Source organism: Canis lupus, chromosome 11, assembly GCF_048164855.1.
Source record: "Canis lupus baileyi chromosome 11, mCanLup2.hap1, whole genome shotgun sequence".
In the NCBI taxonomy this organism is placed as follows: domain Eukaryota; kingdom Metazoa; phylum Chordata; class Mammalia; order Carnivora; family Canidae; genus Canis; species Canis lupus.
In genome coordinates, this window is record NC_132848.1 from 57,870,108 (window position 1) to 57,894,189 (window position 24,082).

Genomic DNA, 24,082 nt, shown 5'->3' on the forward strand with positions numbered 1-24,082 from the left:
GGTGGCGCAGTGGTTTAGCGCCTGCCTTTGGCCCAGGGCGCGATCCTAGAGACCCGGGATCGAATCCCACGTCGGGCTCCCGGTGCATGGAGCCTGCTTCTCCCTCTGCCTGTGTCTCTGCCTGTATCTATCTCTCTCTCTCTCACTGTGACTATCATAAATAAAATAAAATAAAAAATTTAAAAAAAAATAAATAAAAAAAATAAAAAAAATGAATATTGAGACTATGTTTGATTAATTCAATTCTGAGATAGTTGTTTACTGTTACATAGTAACACTGACAGACTTTGTTCTATTAGGAAGGTACATTTTATTATGCTAAAAGTGTATTTACTCTAGATTGTTAATAGGTTCTGAATTCATAAACTTCTTTACTGTAATGTATATGTATTTGTTGTTTGCAAAAATATATACGATACTCTTGTTTATTTGTCAGCCATGAACCGCACACTCACAGGAACACAGGCTGACACAGGATCCAGGTTATCAGCTGCTCCATTACCCCATGCACAGGACTTAAATGTGCCGGGAGAAAACAATGGGCTGCTGGGAGCTGAGGGCAGAAGGGGGCTGTGACATTAAGTGCAATCAGACCTTTTACCAATCATCACTGACCGATACTCTTGTTTATAAAATACATTGACACTTTATAAGGTGAAATGTAGGAATTACTCACATAAACTAGGAACTGGAGCAGAGAAGGCCCTGAATGATAAAATGGAGTCAAAGTCTTAGAGGGGATTGAGGGAGAGCCAGGGAGGCTTTTCATTTGGTTATCAAATGCCAAACAGAGGTGTAGTCATAAATATGGAGAATAAATGAACCTTCAGAAAACAAATATTTTAAAATATTTCATGCTTTGGGATATTCTCTAATTGCACAGGAGAAATAGGAGAGAACATTTTTCCCATTGTGAGTAATTCTTTAGAAATTCAAATACTGGTCTTTGAGGGAGACAAGGCATATGGAACCATGAGCTTTTTCTAAATTCAGCAAATGTTCAATCTCTGAAGAGAATTTGAACTAAACAGAGTGTTGGCATTAGTGCACAAGCTAAAACATGAATAATCTGTGGATTTATTCTCATTGATTCTTTTCTTTAGAAGGAGTAAAGTATAAATTTTTTTTTTAAGGATTTTTTTTTAGGGGTGCCTGGGTGGCTCGATCAGTTAAGTGTCCAACTCTTGATTTTGGCTCAGGTTATGGTCTTGGGGTCTTGAGATGAGCCCCCATGTTGACATCTGTGCTGAGCTTGGAGCCTGCTTGGGATTCTTTCTGCCTCTCCCCTACTCTTGCTCCCTCCTCCCCTAAAAGAAAAAAATAAAGATTTTATTTTCTTAGATTTTATTTTTAAGAAATCTCTATACCCAACATGGTATTCTGATTCACAACCCTGAGATCAAGAGTTGCATGCTTCACAGACTGAGTCAGTCAGGTGCCTGCAGTATAAATTTTTTATTTATTTTTAATTTTTTAAATTTATCTTTTTATTTTTTTTTAAGATTTTATTTATTTGTTCATGAGAGACAGAGAGAAAGAAACAGAGAGGAAGAGACATAGGCAGAGAGAGAGAAGCAGACTCCATGCAGATCGATGTGGGACTCCATCCTGAGACTCCAGGATCATACCCTGGGCTGAAGGCAGGCGCTTAACCACTAAGTCACCCAGGGATCCCAGTATAAATTTTTTAAAACTAAGATTAGACAAAATATTAAATAATACTACAAAGCTTATATTAAAAAAAAAAAAAAAAGGCTGTGTCTTCTCCCTCCCACAGCTGAGGCTTTTAACTTTTTGGCAGTTTTCCTGATTAAATTATGCCTATAGCTAGCTGTACTGCTATTTCTTGGTTTATAAATTTTAGGCTTTATCTATTAACTTCATACACACATATACTTCCTTTTCCTTCCCTTCTCCCCCACCCCATCCTCTTAATGTAAGCTAATCTAATTTCTAGCTAATTCAGTATTTAGTATTTACATTATTATGTAAGCATTAGTCATTGGTAAGCCAAGTAACTGTGTTTGATTACTTTTCTTTCACTGTACAACCTTTTGTTTTCTTTAGAATTAAGAATTACCTAGTTTTTCATCCTATCAATTTTCTGTCAATCCAATCAAATGTATTGTTGGTTTTTCAGATGCTTATCAATACAACATTCAACATTTCAGATAGTCTATTGATTATCTCTGTCCTCCTGCTCCTATCTGGACTGGGTAATGCCTAGTCATCTCAGGACTGACAATCTTTACTAGTTTTGTGTGACATTCCCTGTTTCCTAGCTTCTGTATTTTCTTCCTTCGGTCGGGGACCTCATTTTGCTGGGACTCATCCTTCAGTAGATTCCGGACAAAGAGCGCACGGGGATCTTTGCATATTTACCCTCATAGGTGCTTGTTATGTAAGGATACAAATAAAATTCTAGGATGAAAATAGCTTCCCTTAGAACTGAAGAGGCATTGTCTCATTGTTTTCTGAACTCCATTGCTCTCAAGAAGCTTCATGACTATTCTGATTCCTGTGATTACGCCTTCCTGCAACTCTCTAGAAATTTTAAGTTTGTTCTTAGTATCTTGAAATTTTATTATGTGATTTGGGGTTAAGTCTTTTTTTATTCATTGGGCTGGGCATTTAGTGGACTTTTTTGATCTGAAGTTGCATGGCTAAAATATCATGTTTTTCAACCCTGGGATATTTACTTGTTTGATTTATTTGATAATTTCTTCCTATCAGTTTATACTCTCATTTTTCTCTTTCCAGAAATCCTATTTATTAGATGTTGGACATTCTGAAATGATCCTTTAAGCATCTTATTCTCCTCCTATTGTCCATCTTTTTTTTCCTTTTGATTTTACTTTCTAGATTTCCTTGGCTTTTGTCTTCTAATACATTTATTGGATAATTTTATTTCAAGATCATATTTTTAATTTTGATTAATTTCCATTTAATTTTAATTTTATTTTTCTTGTTCTGATTATTCTTTTCTTAAAACAACCACCCTTCTCTTGTTTCATGAATATAATACCTTCTTTTACCTCTCCGATGATATCAGTTACAATTTTTAATAAAGATTTGTTCCTCATGTTATCTTTTTCTCTGTGATTTGTTGTTGATGCTGGAAGTTTTCCTCAAATATCTTGTAGTCATTGGTTATCTACTTATATTTTAATAATCTAACAATTTTCTTCAGAGATAAATAGTGTATACTAATTTATTTGTCCAAATATATTTTATACTTATTAGACAGATTTTATTAAATCTCTATTTGCCCACATTTAATAATGAGGTGTGAAATGCTTCTTTTTATGCACAAGAAATACTCATGCTTCTATGTCCTTGACCTTTCTGAATGTCTACAGGGTAAATTGCCTGCTTCTTGGTATCCACCTCCTTGGATATTTAGGGCTTAGCTTCTTTTGCTCAGCAATGTCTGTTACCATTCTTCCATCTGTTTCCTAGCTTTCAAAAATGTGTTGTTTTTCCTTCTGCTGATGTTCATTTCCTATTTGCCCTTCAGGTTTGTACCATTTTTTTTTTTGTTGTTAGGATTCCCCTCCTTCCCAAAAGGAGACAAATACATCTAGTTTATCTGCCATATTTAACTAAAAGCTCCTTACTTGTTTTTGATTTTGGCAATCTGACTCATAGATATGAAGATGTCTTCAATGTCTCTGAAATATTAAATTAATAAAAAATATGTCGGTTTTGACTGCCAGCATTATTTTCTTTCTTCCTCTGGTGAACACTTGGTTCATTATTTTGAGCAAACTGCCCTTTCTCTAATCCAGGGATTTTGGTGGGGCTGCCAGTCACAGGACCTCCGCCCCTGACCACAGGAATGGGCATGTGATCTAATTTGGAAAACTGGCTTTACTCTCCTGGGAATATGACTCCTGAGCAGAGACAAATAGAGACCAAGAGTACACATGGTGCTGAGTTTTCTTATTGGTGACCACTAGAGAGACGGCTTATGATTGGACTAGCCTGGGTCCTTTGTCAGACTCAATGAAACCAACTTTGCTACAGCAGGAAAGGGATTTAATGGGAGCATATTGGTGGTTCATGAAATTTATGACATGATTTTAGAATCAGATTCAGAGAATAATCAGTTACCAGTGTATTAGTCTCCCACTGTTGCTGTAACAAATTACTATAAATGTAGTGGCTTAAGGCAACACACATTTATTTTATTATAGTCCTGGATGTCCAAAGTTTAAAATCAAGATCTGTTCCTTCTTGAGTCTTCAGGGAAGAATCTGTTTTCTTAACTCTTTTCAGCTACTAGAAGCTGCCCCTTCCTTGTTGACACATTTTCTCTCTCTCTCTCTGATCTCCTGCCTTCTTTTTATAGACTCTTGTGATTCCAGATAGTCTTGGAAAATCTCCCCATCTCAAGAACCTTAATTTGATTACATCCTCAAAGTTTCTTCTACCATCTCAAGTAATGTATTCACAGGAGCCAGGGATTACAACATAGATCTCCGAGGAGCCATTTTTCAGCCCACCACATCAAGGAGAGCTAAACAACTGTGAACACAGCTGGATTACACTGCAGCATGCAGCATGGTCATAAACTCTAGCTACTGCCAACACTGAATATGCATAAACAATGCCATCAGCTGAGACGCCAGAGGTGCCTTGATTCCTCCTCCCCACAAGCAGGTACTGATTATTACTTTGTCATCTGATATCTGTTCTCTTCTCTTCTTTAGTAATAGAATTTTCGGACTGATATTTAAGACTAAATGCTGATGACATGATCATTGATTATCAACGCATACTTCCTAAAACATTTGCCAGATTTTGAACATCCTTAATAGAATCCATTCAGAATAAATGGTCATATGACCAGTCAGAATAAACACTTTCCCAGACTTCCTGCAGGTAGGCATAGCCATATGACAAAGTTTTGGGCAATGAGTTATAAGTGGAATTGTCTTGTGGAAGCTTCTGAGAAACTTCCTAAGGAGATTGTTGGGATGTGCCTGGTTCTTTATCCCGTCTTATGTTCTGCTTTCATCTTGGACCATGAGGACCAGGGCCACATCTGAAGAATGGTAGAGAGTGAGTAAAACAAGCCTGGCTTCCAGAGGACTTCATGAAGTAGACTGCTATGCCAACTCTGAATGTCTCACCTTCAGGCTCAGTTTGTGTGAGAGAGAATTAAAATTCTATTTTGATGAAGTCACTGCTTTCTATCATGTTTAATGGAACTTAATCCTAAGTGATACACTGAGGCTTTCTTGTTCAGCCCCTTCTTCAATTGTATGAGCTGTTCCAGTATCCTTCTCATAAGCTTTAGCTTTTTTTTTTTTTTTTGAATTAGAAGGATATTGTTTCTGGGCCTGCTGGAAAGAATTGTACCAGCCAAAGGAAGGTTTAGAATGTCACATACTGATAACATCACAGTGATTCTATCATAGTCAGAAAACTGATTACTGAAGCCTCCAGCCTAATAGTTGTCAACAGAGGAGACACTATATGCCCTTGGGACTTTTAAAAAATTTGTTGACCCATTTTGGCTTGTTAAAATGATTGGAGGATGTGCTGGTATCTTGTGGCCTGGAGCCAGAGATGTTCTGCAATGTACAAGACAAACTCACACATTAAAAAATTGTTCTTTGCATTGAATGAGACTTTTGAATGCCCCACAGGACTTTCATGTATGTATAAAACTTAATTTATCTGTGCTAGAACCCAACTCTATTTTATTTTTTTAAAGATTTTATTTATTTATCCATGAGAGACACAGAGAGAGAGGCAGAGACACAGGGAGGAGGAGGAACAGGCTCCATGCAGGGAGCCTGATGTGGGACTCGATCCCAGGACCCTGGGAACACGCCTGGACCTGAAGGAAGACGTTCAACCACTGAGCCACCCAGGCATCCTGAACCCAACTCTATTTTATATGAAGCCGTATGTAGTTTTCACGTATTTCTCAAGATCATTGAATTTCCTAGGAATGTACCTGCTGTGTAAGCTGAGAGAAAATTGCACACTGTTTGCTGGGGAATGCAAGAGGTATTCTTGCATTCAATTTTAAAATGCATGTCCCTGACAACAGCACTGCTCATGGTGTTTGAGTCTCCAGTACCACATGGTATGCATTTGTGGTTGTTACATTCAGAGTGATTCTACCCATAGATGTAAGCTCTTAGTGTCTAAGAGTTTACATTCTGAGCTATAGATCACTTTATTGTAAGTGTATTTTATTTATTCTTTATTTTATAGTTGGATCATTATACTGGTTTAAAAAATGTTTCATGTAAATTATATTATCTATGAATTCCATTTCAGGAAAGCAGAGGAGGCATTACAAAATGTGTTTGTTATAAAAAGGGGGCATTGGGCCTGATAGAGCCCTGGCCAGTAAAAACAAGATGATGTACTAGTGAAAGTACCATCTGAGGGAAGCGGAGTCTGTTTCCCACAGCTGGTAGGTATGAGTTCTTTGGACCTGGGGACACTCTCTTGATAAGGCTCAGGGGCTTCTCTAAACATCTCTTCTAGTCCTTAACATTACTTTTACTCTGACCATCAAGATCATGGATTACTCCTAACTCCCTCCAGTGGATTATTGTGTAACTGACCTTGAGCACCAGTCACCTCTGTTCAACTTCCACATCATTCCCTCTGTGACAGTAAAAATCAGAATTTTTAGATACGAATCCAGATAAACCCACATAGAAAAAATAAATCTGGTTCCACTTTTACTTCCTGTATGGGATAGCATTAGCATAATTTCCATATGTGAATAGGGACTGTCGTGTACCATATGTTATTCATCATATGGCATTGTGCCTATTTCAAGGATATTTTAATATAGCACAAAGGCAAAAGGCTTAAGCTGAAATGTGTGGTATGCATTGAGGTTTAAACTTTCTGGTTATCATGAAACCTGAGAAAGTTAGCTTTTTACATATATGCCATAGAATGAGCTCTCAGTAAATTACCTAGAAAGAATAACTGAGCAGGAGAATGGGCAAAATAAAAATAAGTTATTAGAATTTTAGTTTGATCTTGGAAGGGCTCAGAGATTTTGTGATTATAGGCCATTTTACTAGGTAGGCAGAGCAGAAACTTGGAAAGAGCCTGGCTAACAAGGAAGTAGGAAGGCATAATTTCCCTATTGATAGTTATTAAAGGCTTGAGAATCAGATTGTTAAAAGCACAATATTCCACATTGAAGATACTTTTATGATTTCAAGAAATATTTATTAAGGCCCGTTTGTGTGTCAGACACTTTGCTAGTTTCTGGGGAAACAATGCTGAGCAAAGAGAGACACAAGCTCTGACCTCGAGGAGTTTAACTATAATTGTTTAATGTTCAAAATAAATTTAAAAACCACTTATGGTTATAATAGTTATAAATAGAGATAAATACTGTTAAGGAAAGGAACCTAAAAGACACTCACCACTCTGGCTTTTTTCCAGATGCACCTTCTATCTTTCTGACCCTGTTTTGTGCTCCAGGAGGTAGTTCTACAGCCTCCATCAACAGGCAACTCATCCCTCTGGGTCTCAGGTTGGTTTTGCCCAATCAGAGGCATGAGTAGGAGGTTAGAGGATGGAAGCAGAGTAGAGTCAGGCTATTTTCTATGTCTCCCTGCTAGTATAGATGGAGTTCTTTCTTTACTGAAGGGTACAGCTATTCCCTCTGGATTTCAAACCCCCTTACCCTGCCACCCCCAACATTTCCTTCTTTAGGTGAGGGGCCATAGGGCTTCCTGTTCTTGCTAGCCCAGGATGCTTCACCATAATTGTCTGGCTTCCTTTCACAGGACCCATATATCTGTAAATGTGCCCCACCCCTCACTCCCATTGAACTCATCCTAACAGCACCTGGGCTGAAACATTAACCTAGACCAAAGGGGAGTGAGGCTGTTGATGGAGTAGAGATCGCTGTTGGTAAAGGGAGGAGTTCTAGAGTGGATGTGTTGAAGAATGGACAGTGCAGCTGGAGCCTAGAGAGGGAAGGGGTGAGATGATGCTGGAGGGGGAGGCAAGGGCCAAATCCTAGGTCATAGGATCTATTGATTTTCTTTCTTTCTTTCTTTCTTTCTTTCTTTCTTTCTTTCTTTCTTTCTTTCTTTCTTCTCTCTCTCTCTCTCTCTCTCTCTCTCTCTCTCTTTCTTTCTTTCTTTCTTTCTTTTTCTCTCTTTTGGCTACTCAAAATTTGATACTCCTTGTGTTTGGGGAATTCCCCAATTTAGGAGTATTGGTGGGGGGGCTGGATGGTTTCCCATTATAGAAGCTCACCTCCCGGTGGTTAGGTGTATTCACAGCCAATGAAGAACACCCACTCCATTTTTGGATCTGGAGCCAGAAGCAGAACAGCGAAGAATTTTCTTCTCATCTTGGCAGGTATGGCTGTGATTCCAGCAGTGCTTTCCAGGGTGTTGGCGGTGCAAGCTGTGGCATCCATTTTCTCAGCTTGGCCTTCAGCCTTCTGGGTGGTTCACATCCTTTTATTAATTTCTTTGTTGCCTGAATGGGCCAGAATCGATTTCTTCCATGAGGCAATAGCCTTTTAATAAATTTCTTTGCTCCTTAAATTGGCCAGAATCAATTTCCATAGTTGGTAACTAAGAAACCTGATAACTAAGTACACTGTGGTAACAAGGAACTTTGTGCCTTCATGACCTCGATAAATGTTTTGACCTTTACCATAGAAACAAAGGGAAGCTATTTAAAGCTTTTAAGCGGCAGGAATAGAGCAGTAGCAGTGACAGATCAAGTTTGCATTTTGGAAAAGTGTTTCGGACTACATTGAAAAGGGTCTAGATTGGGATGCCTGGGTGACTCAGCGGTTGAGCGTCTGCCTTTAGCTCAGGGCATGATCCTGGGGTCCCGGGATTAAGTCCCACATCTGGCTGCCTGCATGGAGACTGCTTTTCCCTCTGCCTGTGTCTTTGCCTCTGTGTGTGTGTGTGTGTCTCTCATGAATAAATTTAAAAACCTTAAAAAAAAAAAAAAAAGATGAGGGTCTAGATTAAATGTAGGGATGCCACAAAACAGGTGATGTTGTTTTAGACCAAGAGGGGCTTGCAGCGGAGGCAGACAGAAGTACACGGACATGAGGATTGGTTAGCAAGCCTCTAATCATAAAGGATTAGATTATTATTAAATGTGAGGGAGATTAAGGAAACGAGAGGCCTCAAAGGTAGTCCTCAGTTTTCTGCTTCCTGAACCAGGGTTGACTCCATAGATTGAACTACTTTGTTTAAAGCCTTGATCCCTATCGAGGATGTAATCGTTGGTCAAAATGATTTTTTCATCCTTCTGTGCTTTATATACATGCATAAACTTGTTGGAGTTGGATAACGAATTGCACATAAATTGTCTTCAGATCCAGACTCTGAATTCAGACCATGTTTCAATGCTTGGCTATCACTGATGAGAAGAAACACAGTTGGTCTCTGAGTCACATTGTTAAGTAGTATTCAGTGCTGAGGATTCATCTGCAACACTCATATCAACATATCCTTGGGTTCTTATGAGTAGGAGGAAAACCTTTTTAGAGAAGCCAGAATTAGGCTGCCATCTGTTGTGCATGGGCTTTGCTTCTTACACATAACTGGTGAATAAAATATTTAACAGGTGGTAGCTGGAAAGTGATATGCAGCATCTTCATTCATGAGAAAACTCTAAATTTTGTTTTCTGTTTAAGGACATTGCTTAAATGCCCTTCTGGGCTTGTTTATACATCCTGAGTTGAATTAATTATAAAGTCCACTGGCATCAGCATTTACACCATGACCTGACATCTGGAAATTGAGAAGCTGCTGTTTCTTGCTGGTGTTCACAGCCTCCTTAATGAGGGTTAAGCCATGTTTAATACCTCTTCCAACTTGACTTTTTTGCAACTTTCCTCAACCAAAATAATAAAATTTCTTTTTATTGTGCACTTATTTTGTACCAATTACTTTGTCAACCACTAATAAATATATTTTTATACACCCCTCCCACAACATATATTTATATAATTCCCACTCTAACCATGTGAAATAGGTATTATTGCTGACCCCACTTGACATATAGAAGAATTCAGGTTCACATTTAGAAATCCTAATCTGAACCCACTAATATGTTACTGGGCCCATGCCAAATCACTATGCCACAAAATCATCTGACTTATCATTTGTTCCTCTCCTTTATTCTACATTCCCTCAACTGCTATCAATCCAGAATGTATTATATTGTTTTGAAATTGAAGACATCATGTTATGTATTCTTATATAGATAAAAGCATAGACAAGTTAATGAATAAGTAGAGTGAGGATTTAAAGTAGTAGTTAAAGGAATTGAAAATTTAACCATTTAAGGAAATCATCAGAATCTCTGATTAATCCAGACAACTTGGTCTAACACTTTTCAATGGATTCTTCCATATGGCTCCTATAAATTAGGGTAAGAAATAGGATCAAAAGCTTTTTTTTTTTTTAAACTAAGTTATCTCTACCCCCAATATGGGGGTTGAACTCACAACCCCCAAATCAAGAATTGTGTGCTCTATTGACTGAGCCAATCAGATGCCCCTAGGATTAGAGGCTTTTTAAAACATCAGACAAAGGGAGCCTGGGTGGCACAGTAGGTTAAGCATCTGACTCTTGGTTTCAGCTCAGGTTGTGATCTCATGGGTCTTGGGATTGAGCCCCACGTTGGGCTCCGCGATCAGCGCAGAGTCTGCTTGAGACTTTCTCTCCCTCTCCCCAAATTTGCTCTCTCTAAAATATATAAATACATTTTAAAAGAAAAAAATGAAACATCAGACAATCTCTCCTACAATAAAGGGGAAATACTGGCCCTGGAATCAAAATACAGGATTTGAATCTCAGCTTTGAATCCTAGATTGATTGATTGATTGATTGATTGATTGATTTTTGAATCCTAGATTTATTAGCAGTTGTGTAAACTTAAGCAAATCATTTGACATCTCAGAGTCTCTGTCTCCTCAGATGGTAGCACTTTTGTTATGTAACATTTGTGAGTATTAAATGAACAACATTTACAGAAGTTATTTATCAATTATAAAGTGTCATATGAATACAGATTATTAACTTACTTGAGGCCTTAAAGTTTGAATTTTTAGAAGTCAAGTCTAGGGCAGATGATGTCTGTGTTCCTATAAACAGAGCAATGTTCCTAGCAGCAATACCAACCATCATGGCAATTTTAACCTTTGCTCAAGCTTCACATTTTTTTTCTTCTTATAACAGCACTGTGAGGCATTGCCATTGTATAAAATTTACAGAACAGGAAGCAGAAATAAGTTCTCCAGTGTCAGAGAGAAAATCAGAAATAAAATCAGGATTTAATTCTGTCTTGCATTGTGCATTTCCCCTCTTTAGAATAGCTTTGCTTAAGACCATTTATGGGAAAAAAGCATCTGTGGTTAAATTTAGCAGATAATGTTGAAAAATGAGACTAGGAGAATATATTTAGAGAGATAGCCTACTTAATATGAATTGTTATCTGCTAGTAAAAAAAAATGTTTCAGGTATTCCTAGAACTTAGCTTAGCAAATTATTCATTACTAAGGAGTGTACAGTCTGTCATAACTGTACCTAAATTTTTTTAAAGCATACCAACTTTGAATTTATATCTGAAAGTGATTTTTTAAAGTGATTTATTTTTTCTTATGCAAGGTGTCCCATATTTATTGGTATGTCTATACAGTGCACTAGCAAGATCTCAATGGAAAGTAAAACTTAACAAAACAATGCATGGTTGACTATCCAGTGACTCTTTAAAGTTAACATATAACTTTATGTTTGTCTTTTCCAAGGCCTGGGTGGCTCAGTGGGTTAAGTGTCCAACTCTTGATTTCAGTTCAGGTCATGATTTCAGGGTCATGAGATTGAGGCCCCACTTTGGGCTCCATGCTCAGTGTGGAGTCAGCTTGAGATTCTCCATCCCTTTCCCTTCCCCACGCCCATAAATAAATAAATACATAAATAAATAAATAAATAAATAACTTGCCTTTTCCAAAATCAGGCTGTAAGCACAAATTGTTTAATTAGTATCCCAGGTACTGTGGTTATCTTAAGTGTGAAATATTTAATCTCTATTTATATAACCCATAGGATTTAAGCAAAACATTAAGGGAGAGGAAGCAAATGCATATTGTTTAGGGGGACATTTTATTTTACAGGTATGTTTTGGCTTGGAAGTTGTTCAGTTGAATGTATTACTGATAAGCTGGCTTAGCTTGTTCTTACCCTGTTACTGATATTTCTATGTGGAGGGATATCGATTTCTTTAACACTCTAGGGCTTTTCTATGCTTCTTTAGTCTTTTCATTCCAAGCGAAGAGGGATGACTTATTTTTTGTTGAATTTGAGAGAGGAATTGGGCTTGCATAGTCCTATCCATTTGTAGAGACACTATTTGATATGTCTTCCTAGCTTACAAAGAACCCTTTGAATAATTCCTTACTGCCAGGAATGGGTTGCCAGGCAGCAGGATGCCCACCTCTGGCCACAGGCCACAGGTGGAGGTAAGGGCACTTTGGGCCAATAAGATTTTCTCCCTAGGAATTTGAATGAAGAAATAGTCAGTCTGGCCATGATACATATGTACTCAGGAGTTTTCCTCCTATAGGATCAAGAAGATGCTATTCTGCTAGAAGGGGAGGATAAAACAGGTCCAAAGACGAGAACTACCTGCATTCTGATGGCTTTTCAGTCCTTATTTCCGGTTCTTTTCTGGGGCGTGGTTGAATTCCTGACATTAGATTCTATGAGACATCTGTGTCCTTATAATAAATCATCTCTTTTTGTTTTTGCTAAACATAGGACTAGCTCTTTTCTGTTACATGTGCCTAAAGTATCTTAAATGACACATTATTTAGTGGTCATTAATAAAATGGATAGTCTTACATAGGCTACTTGAAAAGGAGGCTGCAGGGATCCCTGGGTGGTGCAGCGGTTTGGCGCCTGCCTTTGGCTCAGGGCGTGATCCTGGAGACCTGGGATTGAGTCCCACGTCGGGCTCCCAGTGCATGGAGCCTGCTTCTCCCTCTGCCTGTGTCTCTGCCTCTCTCTCTCTGTGACTATCATAAATAAATAAACATTTTAAAAAAAAGGAGGCTGCTGGTACATGTATTTATTGATACAGCCATTTTAAGTGGTCTAACGAAATTTTATTTTAAATATCCTTACTTAGTTTAATTGGTAACTAATATGTAAAGAGCATAAGATGTAGCCTAGATGGGGCATATTTAAGCAAGCCTAACCAGTTTTAGTAAATTAGAACATATGTCTAACAAAGGAGTGTTTTGTTATTGTTTTGTTCTGTGGAAGAAAACAATTGAATTAAATTGAAAACAATTAAATTGAAAACAATTAAATTGAAAACAATTGAATTGAATTAATGAGAACAATTAACCATGTATTGATCAATGGCACATAGTGAAGATCAGGAATAGTTAGTCTGTTCAACCTTGACAGTACTATCTATGAAATACTTGAAGTAAGCAAAATGAGGAAATAAATGTGGTATTGAAAGGTGGTTTTTCTAATTAGCTAAGGAATCATACAAAATGACAATTCTTATCAAATCATAATATAATTTATTTTATTTTACAAACAAGTAGGTGACTTTTTGTCTCATTGTTAATTAACATGAGTTGTATTTGTGCAGGGAGTATAGGGATTACCAAAATGTAGTTCCTGCTCCAGAGTTATTTGAAGTTTCAGAAATCGGAAATCAGCTAAATTCTGATTTAGGATTCCATTTTGCTGTATTTGCCATTGCCAACTACAGATTCCCTGATAGTAACAGGTCAGCATCAAAATATGCCCATCGATAGTAGTCAGAGGGGTGAGGTATGTCTAGAACCAAAGCAGGACATAATGTGATTCAGGTTTGTCATCTATGAAAATAAGTAGCCTGACATTCCCCACTCCCCAGCTTTTCTACTTGTAGAAGTATCTCCCACTGCCCAAATGAAGCAAAATTTGGGATAAATGTAAAGATTCACATATTGTCACTATATTTAGAAGCACAGTAAAGGTGACCCGTTGATGAATATGCATGTAGACCACTAAGGTTTTGAATCTAGATATGTGACTGGCATAATTGTAGTTAGCAAGCTATATGTGTTTAAAAACAGTGATCGCTAAAATATACAGATTTTAACAAAAGATAGAGTAGATTGCGCTAGGAATAATTAATTTAGAATACTTATATGGGGATAAGTTAAAGATCAAGATGTTTTGCTTCTTGGGGATCGCTGGGTGGCTCAGCGGTTTGGCGCCTGCCTTCAGCCCGGGGTGTGATTCTGGAGTCTCGGGATCAAGTCCCATGTTGGGCTCCCTGCTTGGAGCCTCTGTCCCTCTCCCTGCTTGTGTTCTCTCTCTCTCTCTCTCATGAATAAATAAAATCTTAAAAATAGTAATAATAATAAGGACAAATAACCTGATGGAAAAGTGGGCAAAATATCTGAATAGCCATTTCTCCAAAGAGGAAATATAGATGGCCAATAAATTACATGGAAAGACGCTCAATGTCATTAGTCTTCAGAAAAATGAAAATAAAAATTATAATGAGATATTATACCACACACACTTGGTTGGCTACAATCAAAATGACAGACAATAGCAATAGCAATTGGTGTCAATGTGGAGAAATTGGAATTCTCATACATCGCTAGTGGGAATGTAAAATTATACAACTCTTTTGAAAACAATTTGACAGTTTCTCAAAAGGTTAAATGAAGAGTTACAGTACAACTCAGCAATTCCACTCCTAGATATATACCCCAAAGAAATGAAACATATGTCCATATAAAACTTGTATTTAAATGTTGGTAGCAGCATGATAGTAACCCCATAATAAACCCAAACTGGAAATAATCCAAACATCTATCAACTGTTGAATGGATAAATAAAATGTGGGATAGGCATCTATGGAAAATTATTCAGCAATGTAAGGAGGGGAGTATTGATATGTATGTCAACATAAATAAACCTTGAAAACATTACGAAGGGTGAAAGAAGCCAGTAACAAAAAAAACAAAAAACAAAAAACACATGTTGTGTGATTCTAGTTCTATGCAATGTTAAGAATGGGCAAAACTATTGAGACAAAAGCTGGATTAGTAGTTGTTTAGGACTGGGAAAAGAGGGGACAAATGGAAAGTGAGCGCTAATGTGTATGGAGTTTCTTTAAAGGTGATGAACATATTCTAAAATTGATTATGGTGATGGTTGCACAATTCTGTGAATATACTAAAAATTATCGAATTTACTTTACATCAGTGAATTGTATGATGTAAGAATTATGTACTTTTTTTATATGGGGAGAAGGAAGCTGTATTAGTGTTCTCCAAAGAAACAGAAACAATGAGATTGGTTGATTGATTGATAGATTGAACATAAGGAATTGACTCATGGTTATGGAATCTGGCAAGTCCAAAATCTGCGGGGTGGGCCAGCAGGCTGGCAATCCAGTGATAAGCAGAAATTGCAGTTCATATCTGAAAGCTGTCTGCTGCATAATTCCATCTTGCTCACAGGAGGTCAGCCATTTGTTCTATTCAGGGCTTCAGCTACGTGAATGAGTCCCACCCACATTATAAAGAATCTGCTTTACTCAAAGTTCACAAATTTAAATCTTAATTTCATCCAAAAAACCACTTCCACAGAAACATCTAGAATAATGTTTGACCACATATCTGGACACTGGCTCACACTGGCTCACGTCAAGTTGGCACAGAAAATTAACACAAAGGTCTATTCTTCCCATTTTCTCATTGGTCCCAGAGACTGCAAAACTTTGGGAAATGGCATTGTTAATTTGTCTAAAAAGCAGTTCTAGATATAGCTTGCTGTGTACAGGAAAAGTTCAGCGGACAGTGTATGCCTGACAGACTTATTAGGCTACTAATAGAGTTAATAATGGGGTGATAAAGATAATTCTTTTTTTAAAAAAGATTTTATTTATTTATTCATAAGAGGCACAAAGAGAGAGGCAGAGACACAGGCAGAGTGAGAATCAGGCTCCCTTCAGGGAGCCTGATGCAGGACTCAATCCCAGGATCGGACCCTGAGCCGAAGGCAGATGCTCAACCGCCGAGCCACCTGGGCATCCCGAAAAAGATAATTCTTAATAATAAAATGATGTAGTATCTACTTCTAGAAGCTTCCTTTTTCCTAAACTTTTACACACTAAAGGTTTAAAATATGTCATTCATATTGACATTTCTCCTTTTTATTTTGTGAGTTCCTTGTAGCAGATATTGTGAACTTTGCATTTAAAAAAGTGTTTTTATTTTATTTTAATGATTTATTTATTTGAGAGAGAGAGAGAAAGCACGAGAGTAGGGGAAGGGCAGAGAGAGAGGGAGATTCCAGTCTGCTGGAATCTCAAGCAGACTCCACTCTGAGCATGGAGCCTTACTTGGGGCTCGATCCCAGGACCCTGAGATCATGACCTGAGCTGAAATCAAGAGTTGGCTGCTTAACTGGCCCAGGGCCCCCAAAGTGTTTTGATTTTAGATGCAACAATCTTTCTTAAACATTCGCCAGGGCCTAGAAATGAAAATTTTCCCATCTGGAAACTCTTACATTTATTTATTATTATTATTTTTTATAAATTTATTTTTTATTGGTGTTCAATTTGCCAACATACAGAATAACACCCAGTGCTCATCCCGTCAAGTGCCCACCTCAGTGCCCGCCACCCAGTCACCCCCACCCCCCACCCTCCTCCCCTTCCACCACCCCTAGTTCATTTCCCAGAGTTAGGAGTCTTCCATGTTCTGTCTCCCTTTCTGATATTTCCCACCCGTTTCTTCTCCCTTCCCCTCTATTCTCTTTCACTATTAAACTCTTACATTTAAACACAAGTTATGCTCTTATTTCTTTGTAAAAGGATGCTTAGTTTTCTGTATAAAATATTAAACCTGGGAGATAGCTTAAATAAATGTGAAGAAAGAATTCTGGAAGGAGATATACTGAAGAGATAATAATGGAGAGATGAAAGGGGAATTGGGGTTGATAAAATGAGGGAAATTCAAAGTGGTCTTCAAACTTATCCATATTATATTTAAAAATGATATAAAGAATATATGCACTTATCACTTCTGTAATTAGCAGCGAAAAAATAATGTAAGTGATCTGATCCCTTATTTTGCAGATTGCAGAATGGTGGCTGGTCATTCTATTGGTAGCGACAGGACTAGAAGCGAGTTGTCCTGTTGCTTAGCCTCATGCTGTAAATCATCTACCCAGCCAATAAGGTACTACAAAGATCAAAACCAGCTTTTTTTTTTCATATGTTGAATATAGAAAATATTAACTAGTCTAGAAGCTTAGTAGGTTCTTTTATAGAGATTCAATTGCAAGATTTAAGTTCATGTCTTCCAGGGCCTTGGAGAAGGATCCTGAAGAACTGATGGGCCTGGAGATGAGTCAAGGAGGGAGAGAAAGAGAGTAGAGAGTCTTATGGCTACACTGGAGTGGGGCTGGTGCACAGACCAGGTCCCTTACCAGCAGTCAAATATGGCTCCCATGGAGTATGAAAAACATAGCACTTAGCAGTTGACTTATATTATTGAGTCCAGAAGTTTCCTTAGTGATTCTACACCTGTGAGCATGAAGATTTAACTATTTCTAGAAACCATTTCTATTTACCTCTAAACCTGAACCTGGGTCTTAAGGGTCTTCTAGCTATATGTTATTTGGAAATAAAACAGTATTTAATTTTGAGGTGCCTGGGTGACTCGGTTAAGCATCTGACTCTTGATATCAGCTCAGGTCTTGATCTCAGGGTCATGAGTTCATGTCCCACATTGGGCTCCACGCTGGATGCTGAACCTACTTAAAAAAGCAAAACAAAACAAAACAACAGTATTTAATTTTATCAAGCACACACATATACACATATATAAATCTGGCTTTCAATAATGTGCTTTTCTTTGTAGATAAAGCTAATACAACCTATCCACATTTTGAGTTATTTTTTTAATACATTATATTCGGTGTCTTGATTTTCTTTCTTGTCAAAATTTAAGATGAATTTTCACAAAATAGAACAGTCAAAGCAGAATTAGAGATTTTAAGAGTTGGAGAAAGTCATAGATTCACCTAAGCTAACTTAGCTCATCTGTAAATTTAAAGGCCAAAAGACGTAAGTTTATGACTTACTTTTACTCTTACAAGCTTATTGGTGAATCTATCCACTGCTCCATCAGGGCAAACTTGTTTTTTGCTTAACATTTTATTCCAGACTCTGTGCCTGGCACATAATAGGTGCTCAATAAATATTTGTGAAATGAATGATTTTAAGGCTAGTTGCAGAACCAGTAACAGAGGTTAAATAATTTTTAGTGCATGGAATATTGCAGCTTGGCCTCTGGAGGTGGGCAAATAATTATTGACAAAGGGCAAAGCCAGCCATGGAAAAGAGGCTTGTGAGCATAGGAAATGGTAGTGACACAGAGAAATGGCCCATGAGGATACAGTGACTGTCAGAATATGCAGCAAACTGGTCCTGCAGAGTAAAGAATGCTTCAAGGAGCCTGGAAAGTATAGAACAAGGGAATGAGCTGAATAATTGATCTATGTTGCAAGTAAACTAAGGTTCAGTGAGGTTCTGATTTTCCCAAGGTGTCTGGTAAATCAGTAACAGGGTTGGAAGAAACCAAGTCTTCTGTGATGCCTGGGTGACTCGGTGGTTAAGCGCCTGCCTTTGGCTCAGGACATGATTCTGGAGTCCTGGGATCGAGTCCCACATCAGGCTCCCTGCATGGAGCCTGCTTCTCCCTCTGCCTATGTCTGTCTCTCTCTGTGTTGTCTTTCATGAATAAATAAATAAAATAAAATAAATTCTTATAAAAAAACCCAAAAAACAAAAAACCAAGACTTCTGACTCCTTGGACTAATAGTTTTCCCCCTGTACCAGTTCACCTTCTTTAGAGACTATGAGACAAAGTCATGCAATGCTAGACTAGGCATGTATTCTGTGTCTACTCTCCGCCCCCAGCCTATTGAAGCAATAACTATTGTGATTTCTGTCTCAACTCTGACACCCAGAAGTATGTTGTCCTATGAGAGAACTGATATCTGAGAGCAGTCCTGCAGGTCAAAATGTATACATACTAGTACCTACTGTCTCTCACCCAGATGGGAAGTAATCACTGATAACAAACCCTGGTTGAAAGTGAAAATTCAAGGGGCACCTGGGGGGTTCAGTTGGTTAAGCTTCCAGCTTTTGATTTTGGCTCAGGTCATGTCTCAGGATTGTGAAATCGAGCCACGTGACAGCTCTGTGCTCAGCTCAGAGTCGGCTTGTCCCTCTCCTTCCTCTATCCCTCTCTGTCTTTCCTCTCCCCCTGTGCCCCTCTCTTGCTCAAGCATGGGTGCATGTGCTTTCTCAATCTCTCTCTCAAGTAAATAAATAAAATAAATCTTAAAAAAAAGAAGGTGAAAATTCAAGTATACACTTTAGGCCCAAACCAGTCATTTACTAAAGAAGAAGTAATAGTAATTTTTAAGAACTGTAGCTTTGTACAACTCATCAGAAGTTATTCTTGCACTCTCTTGGATCACCTCTTCTGTTGCCATCTTTTTTTTTTTTTTCTTAAAGAGAGAGCATGAGGGGATCCCTGGATGGCTCAGTGGTTTGGTGCCTGCCTTCGGCCCAGGGCGTGGTCCTGGAGTCTCCGGATCGAGTCCCCCATCGGGCTCCCTGCATGGAGCCTGCTTCTCTCTGTGTGTCTCTGCCTCTCTCTCTCTCTCTCTCTCTCTGTCTCTCATGAGTAAATAATCAAAATCTTAAAAAAAAAAAAAGAGAGAGAGCATGAGCAGGGAAGAGGCAGAGGAAGAGGGAGAGAGAGAACCTTAAGCAGCTCCATGCCAGCATAGAACCTGATGCCAGGCTCCATCTCACAACCCTGAGATCATGACCTAAGCCAAAATCAGGTCAGAGGCTTAACTGACTGAGCCACCCAAGTCCTCTATTTTTTTTTTTAGTATAGTCAACACATTCTTTTTTTAAAAATTAATTAATTAATTTTATTTAGAGAGACGGGGGGGTAGGGGGAGAGGGGGATAGAGAGAATCCTAACCAAGCTCCATGCTCAACAGCCCAGTGCAGAGTCTGACATGGGACTTGATCTCACAACCTTGAGATCATAACCTGAACTGAAATCAAGAGTCAGATACCTAACTGACTGAGCTACCTAGGCAAACTGACGCACATTCTTCTGCCATCTTGAAGAGATATTTATTTATTTTAGGTATTTAAACATTTTATCGTTTTAATTTCTCACTTGTTTAAGACACCTCAACAAGCTTTTCAACTCCTGAAGTCAGAAACTGCATTTTGCATCCCACTCCATAATGAGTATGCAGTGTATGTATTGTTTGTTTATTAAATAAGTGGAGACTTGTGAAATTTATTGTAGTTTCATTTTTTTAAGTTTATTTGTTTATTGTGTCTATGCCCAGCATGGGACTCAAACTCATGACCCTGAAATCAGGATCATATTCTCTTCCAACTGAGCCAGCCAGATGTCCCTGAAATTCATTGTAGTTTCTTTCTTTCTTTTTTTAAATTTTTATTTATTTATGATAGTCACAGAGAAAGAGAGAGAGAGAGAGAGGCAGAGACACAGGCAGAGGGAGAAGCAGGCTCCATGTACCGGGAGCCCGATGTGGGATTCCATCCAGGGTCTCCAGGATCGCGCCCTGGGCCAAAGGCAGGCGCCAAACCACTGCGCCACCCGGGGATCCCCATTGTGGTTTCTAAATTCACTTTATAGTAGTATCAAAATCAAATATCCCAAGCTCCAAATGGTCTTTTATTTATTTATTTTGGGGACCCAAATTGTCTTTTAAAGCAAAGAACTCATCCAATGAGGACAAGCTTGGGGAGTATCTAGTTCTTACTTAACTTGGTTTCCCTCATCTGACACTTGACATAGAATTGAGTTCACAGTGTGTACTAGGGAGATGACTGTGAAGCAAATGAGTCCCATCTCACTCTTCTCATGTCTTCCTTCTACTGGACATTGTATTTGTCTCTCCTCATGCTTCTCATCTTCACCATGCACCAGTCAGGAGGCTTGGGGAGGGGACTGACCCCTCCAGTACTCCTTACAGTGGGTTTGTTCAGGTAATCCAAACCTTCTTACAGTGGATTTATTCAGGTAATCCAAACCTAAGTCAATCAGATTCAGAAAAGGGCAGGTAACCAATTCAGGTTAATAATTAGGGACTTCTGTTTTTAAAAGATTTCTCACTTTTTTGAGACAATGATGAAATTGGTCTCTCTCCTTCTGATTGAAATGGAATACAGATGGGAAGTTGAAACTGCTGCAGTCATTTTGTCATAATGAAGGAAGCCAGAGTTAATATGATGCTGACACCATAGATGTCAGAGCAGAGAGGTGGAAAGACAGAAAATCCTTGATGATAGTGTTGAGACTATGTCAAATGATTCCCATCAAACTAACCTTGAAACCTGACCATGGTCAGGTATAGGTTTGAAGTGACTTCAAAGCTTATACACTGAGAGTTTAAGAGGAAGAATGCAAGATTACGAATGCAACAGTAAGGTCAAATGTGAATATTTAATTAGAATGAGAAAAAAATCATACCAAACCATTTTGAAAATCTAAAGAATACCCCCAATCAACAGTCTTTTTGTTTTATTTCCTGCCTGACTTACCTTTATGGTACTTTTTGCTCCTACTCTTTGGGATGCATTTTTTTTTTTTATGTCCTCTTCATAAGACAATAGCACTAGAGAGATTTTGTAGTTTTGAAGAAAGTCCAGTGTTTCCTCTTCCATGATCCAAATTTGTTTTGTTTAAACCTTAAACAAAAGTTTTTACAGCATTTTTGTAATGTCATGCAAAGTGTACAGGTTTATCAAATTTGGGAAATCCTCTCTCATATTTCATACATGACTTACAGGATTTCAGCACATTTCAAATTTTCTTGAACAATGACAGTCTTAAATCTTACATCTCAAAGTGTAAAATTTAATGACTTTCAGTTGATCACATATAGTTATCAATTGTCCTCAATGTCTTCATTCTAGTGTAAGTTATGAATTTCATGCTAACGTCATTGATCTCAGGATCTTGGAGCAGCTACATACATGTGGCTTCCCTTGGTTCTGTTTATTGTACTGATGTAGTTTTTGTCCTAGAAGCACAGAAATTCTGATAAGTTCTATCTCAAATCATTCCCATCATAATAGAAAGAGCCTGCTGCATTTTTATTTTATTTATTTATTTTTTAAATATTTTATTTATTTATTCATGGGAGACACAGAGAGAGGCAGAGACATAGGCAGAGGGAGAAGCAGGCTCCCTGTGGGGGGCCTGATACAGGACTCACTGGATCGCAGACCCTGGGATCACAACCTGAGCCAAAGGAGATGCTCAACCACTGACCCACTCAGGTGCCCCCACTGGTGTATTTTTAACTATATATATACTGCATCATCCAGTATATGTCTGACAGGAGAGAATTTCTGTTTCTGCTTACACTCACATATCTGATGATCTGATCGAGTTCCTTGAATCATGACTCAGCTTAGATGATTTCACTCACTGATGAGTATGAAGTAGCAGTCAACTGGCAGGTTGACTGGTCACTGGATGATCTGGGATGGATTCTCTGGTGACTGGTGGTTGGCTGGCCCTCAGCTAAGGCTGTGGGGAAGATTAGGCCTTGCGTGTCCCATCTTCCAGAAAGTGCACTTGGGCTTCTTTTTAGGGTCATCACTGTTACAAGATCTATAAGAGAAAGCAAGCCCTAAAGCGTGTAAAGTTTGTAAGTACATGAAAATTTCAAGTCTCTGTTTTCAAGTCTCTGTTTGCTTCATGGATGGGATCACGAGTCTCACAAACCCTTCCCAATATTCAAACCCTGCCTTGGGCAGGCCTCAGGCTCTTTTCCCTGAGTCCTACCCCGGATCCAAAAGTAATTAGGTACAGGAATAGGGATATGGCCATAAAGGATCTTTAACAATGGAGCCAAATCAATTTTACTTATTCTTTTTTTTTTTAAGATTTTATTTATGTATTCATAAGAGACACACAGAGAGAGAGGCAGAGGGAGAAGCAGGCTCCATGCAGGGAGCCCGATGCGGGACTCAGTCCAGGACTCCAGGATCACGCCCTGAGACAAAGGCGATGCTCAACTGCTGAGCCACACAGGGGTCCCCAATTTTCCTTATTTTTGTCTTCTGTCAGGATTTATAATTTGTACAATTCTTTCATAGTAAAAGTATTTTATTATTAAATTAGAATGTTTATCCCCAATAATCAAGTTTTAAACCTACTATTTTACATTATCATGGCATTTCACATATTTAAGCTTATTTTATGTATTTGCAGCTTGAATGTAGATGAAATTTTCATGTACTTACAAACTTTCAGTAATTGGATTCAAGGTTAACATTCTTTTTCTTGTAAGCAAAACCCACGTTCATATGTAGGACTGATAAGTAATCACTATCTTCTCAGGGAACCAGAGACTTGCATGCTGTGTTGTCAAGGCAATATCTGCCCATGTCTTCCCAGCAACAGGATCTGTTCATATGGTTATTGAAGATAACACAAATATTAGTCTGCTGCCACAAGCCAGGGGTCAGTTTGTGAATGATGTCTTTCTTGAGGACTAATCAATAAGAACATTACCTTCCCAGAGACCACAGCAATGGCAAGCCATGTGAAGCTGACACATTATTTTCATTTTCCATTATATCTGAAGCTCTGATGACAGCGCACCTATATTTCTTTGTTCAATTACTTTTTTTTTTTTTTTTTTTTTTGGTGAGCTGTAAAGATTTAAGAACCCATAGCTGACCCAGAATGTTCAACTGGGACAAGTCCTGATGGGTTGTTACTTTCAAGAGAAATCAAAGTTCTAAGTTTATAGGGAATAGTCACTGGTAGAATGGTCAGTGGTAAATAGAGTAGTAAGAAAGAATAGTGAAGCTAGGAGGATGAAAAGAAACACATGTTACAGGAATGACTTTCTACATGAGCAAATTAAGAGTCTGGCCTGCTGTGAAAAGCTGACATGAGGCTCCAAGGTCCTGCGATAATCATAGGACC

The 24,082-nt window shown here is 38.3% G+C and overlaps 1 protein-coding gene across 3 annotated transcripts in view; it reads left to right on the top strand.

Annotated features, from left to right (window-relative positions):
• Positions 1 to 24,082, top strand: part of ACYP2 (acylphosphatase 2) — a 258,461-nt gene that overhangs the window by 58,437 nt on the left and 175,942 nt on the right. Inside the window, exons 3-6 of one of the 3 annotated variants that reach the window (XM_072768367.1) lie at positions 4,352 to 4,662; positions 6,298 to 6,436; positions 7,435 to 7,525; positions 8,274 to 8,364. The exons of 1 other annotated variant lie outside the window; for it this stretch is intronic. In XM_072768367.1, coding sequence (XP_072624468.1) covers positions 8,289 to 8,364 — 76 coding nt within the window. In that variant the 5' untranslated portion in view covers positions 4,352 to 4,662; positions 6,298 to 6,436; positions 7,435 to 7,525; positions 8,274 to 8,288. The remainder of the gene's footprint in view (positions 1 to 4,351; positions 4,663 to 6,297; positions 6,437 to 7,434; positions 7,526 to 8,273; positions 8,365 to 24,082) is intronic. One more of the 3 variants, XM_072768369.1, reaches the window with a different exon arrangement.